Below are 19,819 nucleotides of genomic sequence, written 5' to 3'. Positions count from 1 at the left end.
CTATTAAAATGAATTACTTTCCAGGGGGAGATACATATTTAGGCTCTTGACCCAATTAAATAACCATTTTACTCATGAGTCACACTTTCCTTTTTATAAAAAAACATCCTAAACATCTCCTAAAAAGTTCAGTGGTAGCCAAACTTCATTTGGAAGTTCAGCATTGTTTGATTGAAGTTGCATTATGGGCTTTCAGCAGTAAAAGAAGGAGAGCAACTGAACTGGGCAATGAGGCTGCGTATAGCTATGGGCACAGCATACTGCCTCGATTATATGCATCAGCTCACCCCACCCATATTTCATAGGAACCTCCAATCTTCCTCTGTATATCTGACTGAGGACTATGCAGCCAAAGTTTCAGACTCCAGTTTCTGGAATAAGGTAACTGCAGCCAAGAAAGGATCAGCTGCCACAGAGCTCTTAGATACGCCAGCAGCAGATCCAGAAGGCAACATCCACAGATTTGGGGTAATTTTATTGGAGATGGTGACGGGAAGGCTAGCCTACTCAGTAGGAAGTGGCTCTCTCACAGGCTGGGCATGTGACTATCTGAATGGGAATAAACCCTCAAGAGAAATGGTGGATCCAACTCTGAAGTCTATCAAAGAGGATGAACTAGAGAAACTGCTTCAAGTGGTAAAAATTTGTATCCACCCTGACCCGGACAGAGGCCAATATAACTTGTTTCTCTAAAGATTTTAATTTTTTATTACTTTTAACTAATAAAATGATGTAACTTATTTAGTTTATTATGATGTTTGTTGTGCCTAATAAAGCAATAGCATATATTTATACTACAAGCTAAGACATTTTCTATCATGAATTTATTTATCACACGTATGATTAATAAAAAGTGAAATAACGATCATTTTTTATTAGCACTTTCTTTAAATCTAATGTGAAAATTATTATGCTTACTAAACAATTTCAGTAAGTTATACTGAAAGATCCAAAATACATTAAAAATCCTAATACAAGCTAAGGGCTTAAAATATGTACATATACCAATACAGGCACAGTAGTACATGATTGAAAAAGATTCACATATGTTACACCATCTCCCCCCTATGTAACATCCATCACTCCTAATTTCTGCTACACCCATAATCGTTCCATTATGCTAATAATGCAATCTGCTACTTAGTTAAAACCATCAACAGAATTTATTCAAGTATGGTTTGAACCCACACCAGACCTTCCAAGATCGGTTGACCCATAAACAAAGATGTGCTTCAAAAGGAACTTGGGACATTATAATAAGGATATATGACAAAAGGAATTGCCTATCAATGAGCAAGCAAGGTAACATTGGAAGAGACGCATTTTTTTTTTTAGCACAAAGACTAGCATTTCACCTAAATTACCTTGTCAAAGGACAGGATGACAAAGTTTATGTTACTAGATAGTTAAGGTTTGGAAACCTTAACTACTAGATGGTAGATCCAAATGCAGCCACTATGGGACAAATGATACATGAAATCAATGGATACATATGACCTAAAGCACTAATGGGGGTAAGGGGAAGTTGCAAAACACATGGAAGTAACAAGATTTCATTTGTTGCTGTGAAAAGATATTTCTTTGTGGTTTTCTTGTAATCTACCAGGTACATTTTCCATTTAACTCATCCCCAATAGGAATAGCAAGGATTTTTCTAGTTCCAACTAATTCTATGATTTACACCACAGCCCGAATTGTAAAACACCACCAGTCTCAATCCCCAACTAATCAAACATAAGATCCAACAAAGCTAGTGATCAGTAAAAGAGCTATGACCACGATTAAAGCTGCTGCAAAGTGGCTTCACAAATAAATCATGAAATTAATTGCTAGAACAATCGGAACCATGAACAAGTCACAAATAAATCAGTACAAGACTAACGTAGCACCCAGAAACTCAAACACAACCCCAAGAAAGCAACTCACGGCATTGGATCAATTGGAGAAGTGAATCACTGAAATTACCATGGCTCAGAAAAAACAGCTTATGAGCACTGCCACTGCCTCACAAAAAGCAGCTTCTGAGCACTACCACTGCTCCAAGAGAGTCTCCAATGACTGTTACTAACACAAAACAACAACTAACAAATTACCATGAGTGCATGGTCACAACAAAGATTAGATCTTTGAGCAATACACATGTCGAACAGCTTGATATTTTGATATATGGAAGGAATTAGAACATTAAATCAAAAAACACAGCAAATCCCACTATTTCAGACCCAATAAACTCAATAACCATTGATAAACTGCTTCACGAAGCATCAAAGAACCATTCCTTGGGTCCCGCAAATGAGCAATTAAAAAAGGTGAGACCTTTGGGCAAAAAACATCACGAAAAACTCCAATAACATGTTAATAAAGGGATTGGATCATTGCTGAATCATTTCAAATCAAAACCATGTCTGAAAGTGGCTTCATGTGCCGGTGCATGCAGTCGGCCTTGGCAGCCTTCGTCCAGTACGTGAGGTTCCATGAGACACTGCCTGGAGGTGGTGTCACGACCTGCTTAATTAACTGGGTATTTATTTTTATTTTTATTTTTTCACTAATATTCTACATGCTCTGATACCATGCTAGGGGTAAACCCAACCAAAACCTAAGCAGCAAGAAGCGGAAATCATGTAACATAACCATAAATCATTACGTACAATACCAGAGTTCAAAAATGTTTTCCCCAAAATATATACATATATCACTGTTCCCAAAATAAGCTCAACTCGTGAGGGCTATACAAAAATGCTCCCAAAAATGATACTCACTCTCTGACAGTGCACTACTGACGCCCCTCTACCTGTGAGCCTAATCTGCTCGCCTACCTGGATCACTTGAAAAATGTTTCAACATTGAGATGTGCCAACGCTCAGTAAGAAGAAATATGTTATTACTTGTGTGTGGCAAATGAGCTACTATATATCATAAAATCTGTTTTCATATAAACATGAATAACTGAATACAAAAAGTACAGTACAAATAATAAAATACACCACCCCTTTCCATTTTATTTAACATAGCAGCATTATAGGTTATAATTCAAAGTACTTCTAGTGTACATAAATATGGTCCCTGTTTCAGTAAATCCGTACATATATAATAGTAACTGAAACTGTTACTTGTGGCTATCTGTGTGTCATGACTTGCCCCCCTCATGACAGGGTTGTGCGGCTCGTAGGCAAGATTTACCCTGGCTGGCCAACTAGGAATAACTCACTAAACTCCGTCAGTCGATCTGCCCACCTCAACCCATATCTGGATGGGGAGCCTAACCTCTTCAAGGGCCTAGGTGATCAACCTTACCACGTATTATCTGAATAGGTGGTTGCACTAAATAAGTAACATAATATCTATAGCAACGGTACTGTGCTCTGTAGCTACAAGTCCAACAGGGTCTGATATCATATAATATATTTCTATATATATATATATATATGATTGGTCATGATTCTGAAGTACTAAAATAATCATGATGCTGCATAAACTGTAACTGTAATTCATACGTAATACTGAGAACTGAATAATCATAATACTGAAGCTGCATGATCATAATACTGAAATTCGTGTAGTCATGGTACTAAGATCCGTATAATCATAATATTGAAATTCATAAAATCATGAAACTAAATTCGTAAAACATATCCCCGTACCATATACATATTCACAAGTCACACCATACTAAATACATAATTTCCATAATTTAATAAATTGTATCATATTTTAAGAAATGCCTAGCATAGTATATTTCCCTTACCTGACTACTAAAAAAGCCCCTAGGGAATACAAGTTTAACACCTGCAGGGCCTCCAACAAAACACCCTGAAACCAACATATGCCAGAACATAATATCAGTATTTTTCCGTCAATATCATTTCCTATAACTGCCAGAAAGCCAAAAACTAGCTAAAAGGCCTTACCCTGAATTTGTGATGAAATCCAACTCTATTTTCCCGACGATCCGCTCTGGCAGATTTGTAGAGAACTCCGCGAGGAGTGTCGTGATAGCTTCGGATCGTCGATCCGGCGACTAGTGGGGCCGGAATCGAAGATAGAAGGGAGAGGGAGACGTAGAGAGAGAGAGAGAGAAAGAGAGAGGAGAGAGAGAGCTCGATGAAAAATGATAAAAATCTCGGGTTTTCACTATTTATAGGGCCAAGTTCGTCAACGAGACACGTCACCTCATTGACAAGCCCTTCATAAAATTCGTCGACAAGACCTTGTGTTCGTCGACCAAATTCAGAGCAGGCCAAACTATCTCTCAGTATTTTCTCGTTGACGAAGCCCTGTGTTCGTCGACGAAGTCTACGGCCTCCTTCTGTTTCTGTTTCTATTTTCTCTCCCTCTTTATTTAAATTCTATTATTTTTTGGGTTACTACAGGTGAGATTTCAGTGGGGGCAGATTGGCAGTGTCTGTGGGTGACTATGGTGTTGATCTTGACAAATCTATAGTGGGTTTGATGTTCTTGAACTGACAGTGTCACCCAGAAAACCAGTGACTGGTCTGATGTCCTGTTGCTGCTGGATGTTTTTTAGGGTTATAATATCGCTGAAAAATCGTCTACACTGATAGATATGCAACGAATTTTGGTTTTTAGGTTTCAGTTTTGATGGTGGTGTTAACACATAGGGTTTAGGTTTCAGAATCATGTTGTAATACCATGTTGAATAATTGGGTAAAATGGCAGACCTAAACTCAAAAATAGGTCCCTCCCTCTAACTTACACTTGTTACGAACCAAACTATAACAATTAATAATAATTCTAAAAGACTAAATAACCATTAACATATTTCATGACCTATCTTTATTTGAAACATGAAATATGACTTATAAACTACTTGTTCGCCACTCATGAAATATTAAATTGAATTGATTAAGTAAAGCATGACAAGAGATAGCCATAACAATACAAAGTTCAAAATATTTTCAATATTTAATATACAACTCTCAGTTATTTTGGCAAGCTTGAGGTTGCAAAGTTTTAGGAATCAACCCATCTATGGCATTCCCTCTTTGGAGTAAATTGTTTTGAGCTTCTTGAGATGCTTAAAGCCCATAAAAAAGGTATCCGACGAGCAATTGTCAACACATTTGGATACATTGTAAATGCCATTAGACCACAAGATGTCCTAGCAACATTATTAAACAATCTCAAAGTGTAGGAGCGTCAAAACCGCTTGTGTACTATTGTGGCAATTGCAGTAGTTGCAGAAACATGTTCTCCTTTTACAGTACCAGCATTAATGAATGAGTATCGTGTACCAGAACTCAATATGCAGAATGGTGTTTTAAAATCACTCTCTTTTCTTTTTTAGTACATTGGTGAAATGGGTAAAGATTATATTTATGCAATCACTCCACTACTTGAGGATGCTCTCATGGATAGAGATTTCGTACATAGGCAAACTACTTCCCAGCTATTAAGCACATGGCTTCGGGAGTGGCTTGTTTAGGTTGTGAGGATGCTTTAGTACACTTGCTGAATTATGTATGGCCAAACATATTTGAGACTTCTCCGTGTGTTATTAATGTTGTCATGGAAGCCATAGAAGGGATGAGGGTTTCCTTGGGTGCAGCTGCAGTCCTAAACTATTGTCTGCAGGGGCTCTTTTTCCATGACCCTACACTACCGTAGCTACTTCCAAATGAACAGAATAGTGTTAAAAGCTTAACTGAACTTTTACAAATTACCTTAACACATTTAACAAGCTTGAACATGATTTTTTTTTGTCAGCTAAACTTAGCGTTAATAAGGCAAGACCAATATAGCAGCTGACACCCAGGGACGAAAACCTTAAGGGGCTGGAAGGAGATCATATTGCTTATGCTCATGGAAGCATCCCAGAGTTGGCCCATTGGACTCCCCTAGAAAAAAAGGTAATTGTGCTTTGATTTTGTTTAAATTCATCCCATTTGTTAAGTGAACTATACAATCATTCCTGGAACACTCGTTAATGTAACTATAAAAAAAAAAAATTAATGCACTCTATTCATGCTGAGTCCTTCAAGTTATTGAAAAATAGCTTATTTTGCGTTTGGGAGCTTTGAGTTCAAATTTTGAATTTGGATTTTTGCAAGTAAAGAGTAAAACACTTATTAACTTGTATAACATTTCGACTAAATCCATAAAATCTAAATTCAATACCTAAAATCCATACTTATGAACACACCCTTAGAAAGTAGGACAAAGAATAAATTAGCAAAAGAAACACCCAACGAACCAATGAGCTGACCAATAAATGAGGCCAAACAAACTACTTAAAAGGCAAAACAAGCCAAGCTTTGCCTAGTTCAAGTCTTTTATTTATGATTATTATTAAATGAACTTCAAAATCACGCATGAAATCGGTCATTTGCTTTTTACCTAACCAAGCTAGTGAGCTTTTCACCATGGTTGAGTTCATAATGACCTTTTAATTTTAGTATATACTTATGTGTATTCCCATGATTTTACAATCCACCAAAATTTTTCTCATGTAATTGACTCATCCTCGTTCGATCCAAATTTTCAAAACCCAAATAATGGGTGTTACCACTTAGCCAAAATTCCCAGTCTAATTACAACATTGAAGCTGCAAAATCATAAAGCAGACGAAAATATAAATGTTCAAATTAAGAAATTGAAGACAACTTTGAGAGAATCAACCCCTTAATTTAAATCCTCAGGCATTTTCTATTTGAAATACTTGTCACTAGGGGTGAGCAAACGGTCGGTTCGGTCAAATTTGGTTAATTAACCGAATTAACCGAAATTTTCGTTTAATGATTTTTGTTAACCGAACTGACCGAATAAGGGATGTTAAACGAACCTCACCCGACCGAATTACCTTTTTGGGTAATTCGGTTAACCGAATTTAACCGAATTTATTTTAAATTAATTATTAAAAATAGATTATAATTATAACTTTTTTACCAATTCTGCAGCTCATTTATTAATTTTATTAAAAAATATATTTTACATCTATTAATTTTATTAATAAAAAAAAATAATATTTTACTATTAATCTATGAAAGTGGAATTTATAAATCATGTTGTCCAGATGATATGCAGTCATAGAAACTGAATGCATTCCCCTTGGTGACTTCCAGTGGAGTTACTACAACTCAATTCCATAATTCTAAGAGAGCAATGGACATGAGCTCATCATCTCATGACTTTCATTTGTGGGAAATGATCTGGCTGTGTTATTGGAACATTCATCACAAAGAATAAGTTCCTCCTTGCATCAGATCCCATCAATTAACTACCTAGAGATTATTTCTAGATTTTCCATTAAGGTGGCATTGTGCCACCACCAGGGCATGGATATATTTTGTAGTAGGATATATTAATTCTAAGAGGGCATGGTGCATTTATTTTGCAGGCCAGCCTCTGGACAACATTTTCTGGAGGCAAGAACAATGTCGGCAGTAGGCACAAAGACAGTTAAATAAAACCACCTCCGCCTTTTCCCCATCCCGCGTGTATATATATATATATATATTATTAGCTTATATTTAAATTTTAATTCATTATTATTTCGGATAATTTGGTTAACCGAATTAAAATTTCTCTTAACCGAACCGATAACCGATTAACCGAAATTTGGTACATCCATAACCGAACCAAACCGACATATTTTTTAACCGAACCGAACCAATCGAAATTGATCGGTTAATTCGGGTTTTCCCGAATTATGCTCACCCCTACTTGTCACTAGCTTTGACATACCTTCTAATGGGAAGAGTCACCCGCATCATCTGGACGGGATTGGCGCATCATTTGTTCCATCTGCACTTTCCAATTCTTGATGGCTTGCATCTCCGCTTCCCAGTTCAAGATCTTTTCTTTCAATTGCTGGTTCTCCGCTTCCACCATTTGCACCTGGATAACCATCACCTCCTCTCGAGCCTCGGTGGCTCGATGCTCTCGGTTAATATCAGCACGAGACGCCGCACTGAAAGAAGATGATGATGTTGGGGCGACGTATCCACTCCCAAGACCATTCAACCAGCCACCTGATCGTTGCCCAAGCACTTGAGTGCAGATCTCATCATCCTTCATCGGCTGACTACTCTCTGCAATGGGTGCATCCTGCAGCTCAAGCATCCTTGCCTATTTTCAGTCATTAAAATGATGAAAATGAAGAAATAAGAATACAACTGACATTTTGAATAAGATAATGATTATAATAATCTGCTAGACTTACATGTTTCATCTGCGCACCCTGGCACCACTCCCTTGATGTCCTTTGATGTTCTCTGATACAGATCCAGCCTCGACTCCAGGTCGCCAGTGACGGGATCACGCTACATTATTATATAAAAGTCCGTTAACATGAATTCAGTGGTGTCAGTATAAATAACACTTGTCAGGCAATGGTCAGATAGTTTCATAGCAATTACCCTTCGATGATTAACGAACAATTTCGAGCCACCACAATACGTCGTATCTAGTTTGCTGCTATTCGCAGCATTTTTCTCACAGATAGCCTACAAAATAGATGTAATCACTTTTTATTATTCACATAAATATGAAAAAATAGTAATTGTAATTAATAGAAACACATCACCTGATAGTTAGGGTCACGAAAATGGCGACACACCACCCGCCAATCCTCTAGGGAGATCTTATCGTATGGGTGCGCTTTTGCCTCATCTCTCATCTCCCTAAAATGGTTGCACATTTTGCTGCGATATCTCTTAAACAGAGAGCACAACTGCGTGTTCACCGCCTTTTTCACATGGTCTGCGATGAAAATGTCCATATCAAACTCTTCCTGCATATGAAATATATATTGAATGTTAGAGAATCTTTAGGGTAATATATTAAAAGTGAAAGAAATTTTTTAGGGTTACTTACCAAGATGCACTCATATAGAACCAAGCGCTGAGCCTCCGTCACCTTTGGCTAGGTGAAGCAAGTGACTAGAGCATATTGGCGACATATAATGCCAAGTTCCCATGACCAGGTTGTGCACCAATCATCAAGTGGGGTCGTAAAGCCTGGAGGAATGTCGATATGGATCCACCGCCTAGTCCTCTCCAGGTGCTTCTTTAGCACAACGTTCTTCACTGCACCGTGGCCTGCACTCGTATGCGTCATAGAGGTCGATGCTGAAAGAAGAGTTAAAGAACAATAAGATAATCATACATGTGAAATGACAGTAAATATATTATTCTAAATCAAATACTCGTAACCTGACTAACGCTACTGATTATGGATGGCAACTCACCCTGGGCTTGATCCCCAACTGATGGATCAATGTCGGGCTGGGGTCCCGAGGGCTCAGATGGTGCCGCATCAGCCCTGACGTGCTTAGTTGCTCTCGAGGATGACACATCATCCTCGCGGGATGATGTCGTCGATAGCCTAGACTGAAGTAAGGGACGGTGACCTCCTAGTGCCACATCTGCAAAACAGTTCACAAGTAAATATAAGAAGATTGAATATTAGATGGATGCATAGCAAATATATTTTCACTTATTTTCACATGTCAAATACACGGTGACAACATAACATGCTTACCCCCTATACGTCCTCAATATCAGTATCATCCTCACTTTCTAAAGTGTCTTCCTCTTCACTGTAGTACTCAACCATAGTTTCATCTTTCTCATCAATTTCATCACTGTCGATGAAGTCAACGTGTACAGAGGGTTCAATTCTAATGTCAACAATTCCTACGTGTTCTGCGGTGGCACCAACCCTATTTAATGGTATAGGATCGGACCCTTCCTCGGCAACATTGATAGTAGATTGCGTTTCTATGGGATTAGATGGCTGATCTTCTTGGAAAGCATCATCGCTGACACTCTTCTCCCCATCTATGACTTCTATAATATTATCCCACTCTTTTTATTGCTAATGTCCCACTAGGTACACTTGAAGATGTGGACAAGTCTGTTAGCTCCATAGTGAAGGTCTATAATGTCATCCAACACCCCAAAATAGTCAATTTCCTCATCTCCTTCTGTGCTTAGCACCGCAACTCCACAATTTTGGGTTCTTCTATGCAATTCGAGGGACTTCGTATGAAAGCGTAAGTCGTTGACAATGCAACCGCTGTAGTGGTTAACTCGTTGATCGGGGCTATATGCCAACGCATACAAATCTTTACTTGTTATTGGTTCTTTATTATAATACATAACTTTTATCTATTAATTACAAAAGACTTTATATGAGTAAACCGTCAATATTGATAATGTACATTGTAGCGAACTCAGGTAGTAGTTGTTACTTACTAGGCACCCAAACCAATTGACAAATTCCTTCTTATGTCTTTCGTCAACATTCCTTTCATTTTGAGCCAAAAGTTCAGCTTTATATTCGCTATATGCAACAATAGTACATGTTACTGTCAACTAAGTATATATGCATATGTAAATACAATGCAAAGTAAGGAGGTTTGAACCACGGACTCGATATATGGAATAATTTCATCACAATTATTGAGGAAGTAAAAATGTGTCTTTCGTAGGTCGTCCATATCAATGAAACCGTAAACTCATGCACCGAACGACCGAACATTTTCTCAAAATATAGAGCTTCTCGGTTCTTCATCTTCAGCATTAATAGCATGAACATCTACATTTTGCTCCTCACGAGTGAACCTTGTTTCAATATCATGTAGATACATTAAGCAAAATACAAGACATTCACTGTCAATGTATGCCTCAATGATTGAACCTTCCGGTCGTGCCTTATTGCGCACATACCCCTTCAAAGTAGATAAAAACTTGTGCATTTTACACAGCATTAGTGACTTGTACACAAAAAAAAAAAAAAAAAAAGCAAGGAAATCACGAGAACATTGTAGGACTTTATAATTTAACTCTCAATAGGATACATCCAACGATATTGGACCGGTCCTCCAATTATGGCCTCCATTGGTAAATGGACGGCTAGGTGGACCATCACATCTAAAAATGCTGACGAAAATATTTTCCCCAGCTTGTATAATATAATCACAATGTCCTCCGCTAACCGTTCAAGTACGTTTACGCTCAATTTCTTGGAGCACAACTGTCGAAAGAAGATCCCCAATTCAATCAGGACCGAGCCAACATCTTCGATCAAGTGTCTACGAAGGAAAACGAGCAGAACTCTTTGCAAAAGGATGTAAGAGTCATGACTTTTCATTCCTAACATCTTCCCTTCCCTCGTGCTTATGCATTGAGATATGTTTGATGCATATCCATCAAGGAACTTCACTAATTTCAACTATTCGAAGAAATTATTCTTCTCATCTTTCGAAAATGTGTAACAAGCTAATGTTATAAGAAGTTTGTCCCCATCACGAATCAGATGCAACTTAGGACATATTTGTAAAGATCCGGAAATTTAAAAGGATTAAAATAATTTGGAAAAAAAATAAATAAAATAACAGATAAATAAATAAAAGGAATGGCATGTAAAAATAATAATAATAATAATAATAATATTAAAGAAATTAAATTAAATTAAATAATTAAATAATTAGTTATTAAATTAAATATTTTTACATTGGATTTAAAAAAAAAACTAATTAAAATGATATATATAAGTAAGCTATTATAATATATATATACTTTCTTCTTTCATATATATATATATATATATATATATATGTATGTATATATAAAGTAAAGTAAAGGAAGAGACAAGAAGAAATAAGAAAGAAGAAAGAAGAAGGAGATGAAGCTAGAGTCAGAACAAGCCCCCCCCCCCCCCACCTGAATATTTCTTTCCTGCGTGTTCGTTTTCGTCTCTCTCCTTCTCCCAATTTCTCGACGAGTTTGCGACAGATCGGGAAACGGAAGGTGTCGTTGGAATCCTGGTTCTGCTGCCGACATTTCTACTGGAGTAGATTTTTTATGAAAATGGCTTAAGCACTACTCCTGGGAAAAGATAATTTTTTCTCATTTTCTCAATTTCACTGTTAATATGCGGTTAAATCGACGATCAGACACCACCACGGGGTCCTAGTCATCGTCGTTGTCATTTTGAGGTAGGTAATTTTTCAATTGGGGTTTTCTAGACCCTACTCCAAAGCGAGAGTGGGATTTGGAAATTTTGACAATTTGGCTAAATTTAAGGGTATTATTATTTATTTAGGATTTATGGCCCTAGGAAATTTTAAATAATATTTTATTTAGAAATAATTTATTGAAACTAGAAATTTAATTTCAGGATCCGGGTGAGCGCTGCAGGTATTTTTCAGAGTCCCTATTGCGTAGTTCAAGAAACCAGGTAAGGGGGAAATTTATATATTAAATCAGGTTCTTCATAAATTAAAAATGAATATGTGTTATTTATGTATATATATATATATATATATATATATATATGTTTTTATGTGGGTTTAAAATGTCAGCCATGAAATTTATGTTTTTTTTTTTAGCCTAGGATTGTCGATATAGTTATGTATATATGAAAGTGAGCGAATGAAAGTGAAAAGATTTTTCTGAATAATTATGTAAGAAATGGAAATTATATCCTCAGTAATTAAATGCTAAATGTGGGTTGACCTATTTTACAGGAATATGTATGAATTTTACTGTTAAATTGTGTGGCATGAGACTCTGTGCAAATATATGTTAAATGTATGATATGTAGGTTAAGTAAGTAAAGCAATGAGAATAAAATATGATATGGACAATGTTGCCTGTGCATGTTAAATGCAACCATGTAAAGGTACAACAGCTGAAAGCCGGGTTAGCAGATCTTGCTTATTTCTATGTGGACTAACTGATTACAGTTAAAAGGAACTGTGTTAGATTCTAGCGCATTTCTATGTGGACTAACAAATGATGGTTAAAGCGTGGTTGTAGTACAAAGGAATGAAAAGAAAATGTTATGCAATGAAATGACAAGGGATGATAATGCAATGAAATGAAATGTGAAAGGTGAATGATACAAATGGGAAAGAGTTACTTAAAGTGAAACCCAAGGAAATGTTAAGTTATGAATATGAAAGAATGTGAATGATTGAACAAAGATGGAAATAATGATGTATTATAATATTAGAAGTATCTATGTACGTAGAACATGATGTGATTGGGCGAGCATACTCTTCGCCTGGGGGCTTGCTGAGTAAGGCGAGTGCACTAGTAGCTACAGATGTGGTAGTAGCCGCATAACGCACTAGGGCAGAGGGAACCTACTTGTATAGGCGGGTAGAATTCCCTATCTTCAGGGCTTTTGCCGATAAACTATTGTTGAATGCGTGAGTACGAGATCAATTTAACACTTGAGGGCTTATTGAGTAAGGTGAGTGCCCTGGTATGCTTTATTTGTGAACTTTGGGTTGCCTAAATATCAGAGCAGAGGGGTACTACTTGTATGGGTGGGTAATCACCCCTATCCTCGGGAAATCTCGTGGGTTAAACATTTGCATGTGTTTGATTATGATCAGAAAATGGTTTCAGGAAATTATGTTGATGATTTGCAAATGATGAATAATATGTTATATATAGATTTATGTTGGTCACACACTGGTTTAATATATATTATTTCTTCCCTTACTGAGATGTGTCTCACTCGAATATGAATATATCTTTTTTAGGATTTCCTCGAGATCGTGCTTAGAGAGTTCGAGGTTTTTTATAGCATTATTAGGAAATGGAAAAAGAAAATAGTATATTTCTATGTTAATTTTGGGGAATGTAAATATTTATATTTTATGCCTTTATGTTTTAAGGCTATTGAGTAAGAAATGATTGTGAAAATACTGAATTGTTTGAGGAGTTACATATTTATGGAAATGCAAGTGATTGATAATTTATTATGGATTATAGATAGATTTTAGAAAACTCTGGTATTATAATTGGGAGATTATATTTATGTTTTCTGCTGCGTATATGTTAATTATGGATTATTAGGGATTTTATCAGGTATAACGCACTAGACCCGGATTTAAGGGTCGGGGCGTTACAGATGGTATCAGAGCAAAGGGCTAGTTACTCTGATCCCCGGGAACACTCGCTTATGAATGATTGTGGCGAAGTAAGACTCTCCGCCCGAGGGCTTGCTGAATTAAGGGACGGCGATACGTAACGCCTCAATCTTAGTGAGTGCTCTGATAGGTACCCGTTGTTGCCACGGGCACAAGGCCCCTAAGGGAAAGTGACAACACCTGAAAGGGGGGTCGTTACAGATGGTATCAGAGCAATGTCCAGTCGGAAGTGTGATTAATTTCACATCGCCTGGATATGGAAATGTTAGAATATTAGGTTAGAGATTATTTATACCAGAGTATAGGAAACAGTTAGGATAAGGATGCTAAATGGATGGGTTAGGTTAGGTGTTGAGAAGTAGGTATGGTGTAGGAAAGTATAGGATTTTGTCTTATAGCTTGGAGGCCGAAATCCCTTGGCGGACTTCTGTGATTTTCTAATTCATTTGAAAGTTTCTGAAAACCACGGTAAATCCATCGACGGTGATGTTTCTTAGTCATAAGACTAGTCCTTATATGGAGAACTTGGATGTGTATTGGATTTAAAGTATATAATTGTGTTGTTGAGATTACGGTGTGTGATACTATAAATCGTGGAATTAAGGGAATGAAAGATCGGGTAACAATTTTGAGGACGAAATTTTTTTTAAGGAGGGGAGAATGTAAAGACCGGGAAATTTAAAAGGATTAAAATAATTTTAAAAAAATAATAAAATAACAGATAAATAAAGAAAAGGAATGGCGTGGAAAAATAATAATAATAATAATAATTAAATAAATTAAATTAAATTAAATTAAGATAAATTAAATAATTAAATAATTAGTTATTAAATTAAATATTTTTACATTGGATTTAAAAAAAAAACTAATTAGAATGATATATGTAGACACCCCATTTTTACCCTGGCCCAATATATTTATTACTATTATTATTATTATTATTATTATTATTATTATTATTATTATTATTATTATTATTTTATTATTATTAGTAGTATTTTTATTATTTCATTTATCCATATTATTATTATTATTATTATCAATTAGTCTTATTATTATTATTATTATTATTATTATTATTATTATTATTATTATTATTATTATTATTATTATTATTATTATTAATATTATTTTTAATTATTATTATTTTTATTATTAGTACTTTTATCTTTAGGAATAATATTATTACTATTATTATTATTATTATTTATTATTATTATTAGTATTTTTACCTTTATTATCATTATTATTATTACTATTATTTATTTATCCTGTTATTATTATTATTATTATTATTATCATTATTTATTTTTGTTATTATTATTTTTAACATTTTTAGTATTTATTATTATTATTTTACTATCATTATTATTATTTTTATATTATTTATTTATTTATTTATTTGTTATTACTATTATTATTATTTTGCTATCATTATTATTTTTTATACTATTATTATTTATTTATGTATTTTTGTTATTACTATTTTGCTATTATTATTATTTTGCTATACTTATTATTATTATTATTATTATTATTATTATTATTATTATTATTATTATTATTATTATTATTTCCTTATAACCATAATAGTAGTATATATTATTTCCAAAAAAAGAAAAATACCAAAAACTGAAAAAGGAATTTTTTTTTAGGGTTTGTTTTTCAAATTTTTTTTTATATAAGAAGAGGGCACAGCTCACAGCCAAGAGGGGCGCGGCACAGCAAGGGAGGCAGCGCACAAGAGGCCAAAAGAAAACAAAGAAAAAAACCTATCCCCCACAGCAGCCCTTCTGCTCGCGCACAGCACCACCATCATCCTCACCACACTTCATTCCCTTGCTCTCCATCTTTTCCTCATCTCCACAACCTCTGTAGCCTCTCCCTCCCACCATCATCTCCTTCGCTTTTCCCACACAGAAACGACAGAGCCAAGACCAACCTCCAGCAGCTCCTGCAACTCCCCACAGACCCGAGCCTTCAGCCGAGCTCTCCATCTGACCCTGTTGCAACTCCGGCGAGGCAAGCTGCTCTCCATCGAAGACCAGCCCCTGTTCCAGCCCCCTCAGCCATCTCCATCGAGCAACACTGCCAGCAGAACCTCATCCCGAGCACCAACAGGAGGCCAGACCTTCACCGAGACTCCTGCCATACCAGTTTCACTCCACGACACACCAGCTCCAGTCTCGCCATCCCTCTCCTGCACGGCCTGATTCAGGACCATCCCCACACCAGATGGCTAAGCTACTGTCTGCAGCAACCTGAGCCAAGAAGCCTCTGCTGTGCGGCCAGATTCAGACCCATCACTCCGGCAGCACCCCCCACTGTGAGTTTCTTGTTCCCTGCACACACACACACACTCACATGCACAGAATACACACGATACTGCCCCAAAGGTGAGATTTTGCTTTTGGTATTTTATTTATTTACTTATTAATATGGTTATATTTGTATTTGTTATTATGTATGTGGGTATGTATGTGTGTATATATATATATACTAACTTTAATTTATTTATTTTTTTACAGGATTTTTTTTTATATTTATTTTTCATCTTGTGTAATAATATTTATGCAGGTTTTATATATATTTGATGTCCATTTGTTTATTTGTTAATTAATGAATTTATTTATTTCTCTGTTTCTTTTCTTATTTTGACTTGTTTTAATACTTAAAGCTTAAGACTTCATTGTATAGGTGTTTATATTAATATGTTATTTATCGTAATATGTAAATATTCGCATTTAGGCTTTCTATTATATATATGATAAATTTTTAAATATTGTATTCACGATCTTATTTAATTGTGGTGATGCTTGTTTAAATTTTTTTGTGATAATTATTATAAATATTACCCGGTTTGCTCTCATTATTGTTGTCCTATCATGTATATAGTTTATCATTTTAGTTCCTTATTGTTATATATAGTTTTGTCATTGTTACATATTTGTGGTATATTATATATTATGGTGGGTATATTATCATAAAATTCTTTCTATTATTGTTATATATATCTAAGGGGTTCGTATATCATGTTGTTGTGTAGATATTATTTAGGTTTTTGGTGTATTTAGGATATTTATCATGTTTATTTTTCATACGATATTTAGGGATTTTGTTTATTATTTAGGATTGTAATATTTATGCACATCTAGGATTCTTGATTATTTACATTATTTTCATAATACGACCATTTAGGGTTTTGGGTTATTGTTTTATTTTAGGGTTTTGGCTATTTCGCGTTATTAGGGTTTTGAGTAGTGTTTTATTTAATTTACTTTATATTGTTATTGCATATATATTTATGTTCATTATTGATTATTATTTATTTATTTCTTGTATACGATTGTATTATTATTTTGTCGTGTTCATAATATTGTTGTGGAATTTTTAATGCTATAATATTTATTTGAAGAAGTGATATTTACATTTAGCAACTTAGAATTTTAAGTAACATTATACATTTAGTATTTTAGGTGACCGTGTACATTTAGTAATATAGCATTTTAGGTAATCTTATATATTATTATTATTATGATATTTTTAGTATGTTAATATACAAGGTATTATTTATTATGGTAAATTTGGTATTTTAGTTAATAATGTATATTTGGTGTTTTGGTATCATGCTATTATATGGTATGTTTAGTATATATACTATTATAGTAATTTATTATGTATTATATTATTTGTGGATATTTATTATTATCGTGATTATGTGTATTATGGTATGTTTAAGTATTTTTGTTTATAACGTACATGTAATATTTTAATATTATGATATGCTCATTATCTTAGTCTATATTATATGTTTATATTCTACTATTATTGGTATGTTAGATATTTTAGCTTCTATTATATATGTTGATTAGTACGTATTGTGGTATCCTAACACTCTAGTTTATTATTATTTTATTCATTTACTTATTTATTTATTACGCTTAAATTATTATATCTATTATCCAAAACCTCTCAAACTAGTATTTTCATACTTAGGAAAACCCATAAAATTTCTAAAATTTGGGAGCGTATTTTATAAAGTACTTTTGATTTTTAATCCCTATGATTTAATTGCGGGGGGTATTAGCCTTTGGGCTTCACGTACTCTAAGCTCTGAGGGAATATATATATATATATATGTATATATTTATTTATTTATTTATTTTTTTCAAGTAATTATAAATTCATAAAAAGGAATAATTTAAAGAATTATTAGATTAACTTAGGGATAATTTCAAATTAGTTAGGTACCGTTCGTAAGAACGGGCGCAAAGGGGGTGCTCGTACCTTCCCCTCGCGTAACCGAACTCCCGGCCCCAACTCTGGTAATGTAGACCGATTCTACGCCTAACGGGGTAGTAATCATGTGTTCTAACCGCACTAAAGGTTAGTGGCAACTCCGACTTTTTCCATGATTTTTCCATGAAAATTCTAAAATGATTTTAATTCCGTCGCCCGGGGCACACGCGCTCCCGGGACGCCGCGACAATATATATAAGTAAGTTATTATAATATATATATATATATATATATATATATATATATATATATATATAAAGTAAAGTAAAAGAAGAGATAAGAAGAAAGAAGAAAGAAGAAGGAGACGAAGTTGGAGTCAGAACACGCCCCCCCCCCCCCCAAATTGAATATTTATTTCCTGCATGTTCGTCTCCATCTCTCTCCTTCTCCTAATTTCTCGACGAGTTTGCGACGAATTGGGAAACGGAAGGTGCTGTTGAAATCCTGGTTTCGCTATCGACATTTCTACTGGAGCAAATTTTTCATGGGAATGACTTAGACACTGTTCCTAGGAAAAGGTAATTTTTTTCCATTTTCTCAATTTCGCTATTAATATGCGGTTAAATCGACGATCGGACACCACCACGAGGTCCTAGTCATCGTCATCGTCATTTTGAGGTAGGTAATTTTCCAATTTGGGTTTTCTAGACCCTACTCCAAAGCGAAAGTAGGATTTTAAAAATTTAACAATTTGGCTAAATTTAAGGGTATCATTATTTATTTAGGAATTATGGCCCTACGAAATATTTAAATAATATTTTATTCAGGAATAATTTATCAGAACTAGGAATTTAATTTCAGGGTCCGGGTGAGTGCCGCAGGTATTTTTTGGAGTCCCTGTTGGCGTAGTTCAAGAAACCAAGTAACGGAAAAATTTATATATTAAATCAGGTTTTTCATGAATTAAAAATGAATATGTGTTATTTATGTATATATATGTTTTTATGTGGGCTTAAAATGTCAGTCATGAAATTTATGTTTTTTTTTTTAGCTTAGAATTGTCGATATAGTTATGTATATATGAAAGTGAACGAATGAAAGTGATAAAAAATTTCTCGATCATTATGTAAGAAATGGAAATTATATTCTCAGTAATTAAATGTTAAATGTGGGTTGACCTATTTTACAGGAATATGTATGAATTTTACTGTTGAATTGTGTGGCATGAGACTCTGTGCAAATATATGTTAAATGTATGAGATGTAAGTTAAGTAAGTAAAGCAATGAGAATAAAATATGATATAGACAATGTTGCCTGTGTATGTTAAATGCAACCATGTAAAGGTACGACAGCTGAAAGTCGGGTTAGCAAATCTAGCTCATTTCTATATGAACTAACTGATGACAGCTAAAAATAGTTGTGTTAGATTCTAGCGCATTTCTATGTGGACTAACAAATGACGGCCAAAGAGCGATTGTAGTACAAATGAATGAAAAGAAAATGTTATGCAATGAAATGACAAGGAATGACAATGCAATGAAATGAAATGTGAAAAGTGAATGATACAAATAGGAAAGAGTCACTTAGAGTGAAACCCAAGGAAATGTTAAGTTATGAACATAAAAGAATGTGAATGATTGAATAACGATGGAAATAATGATGTATTATAA

The 19,819-nt window shown here is 34.6% G+C and overlaps 1 protein-coding gene across 1 annotated transcript; it reads left to right on the top strand.

The window, feature by feature from the left end:
• The first annotated feature begins 228 nt into the window (after positions 1–228).
• On the top strand, positions 229–693 carry LOC131149682 (inactive receptor-like serine/threonine-protein kinase At2g40270). The gene has a single exon (XM_058100346.1). The coding sequence runs from the start codon at positions 229–231 to the stop codon at positions 691–693; it is 465 nt and encodes a 154-aa protein (XP_057956329.1).
• Positions 694–19,819: the final 19,126 nt, after the last annotated feature.

The sequence above is a fragment of the Malania oleifera genome, chromosome 1 (genome assembly GCF_029873635.1).
Source record: "Malania oleifera isolate guangnan ecotype guangnan chromosome 1, ASM2987363v1, whole genome shotgun sequence".
NCBI classification, from domain to species: domain Eukaryota; kingdom Viridiplantae; phylum Streptophyta; class Magnoliopsida; order Santalales; family Ximeniaceae; genus Malania; species Malania oleifera.
Note: the sequence above shows the minus strand (reverse complement) of the source record. Positions and strands in the feature narration are given on the sequence as shown.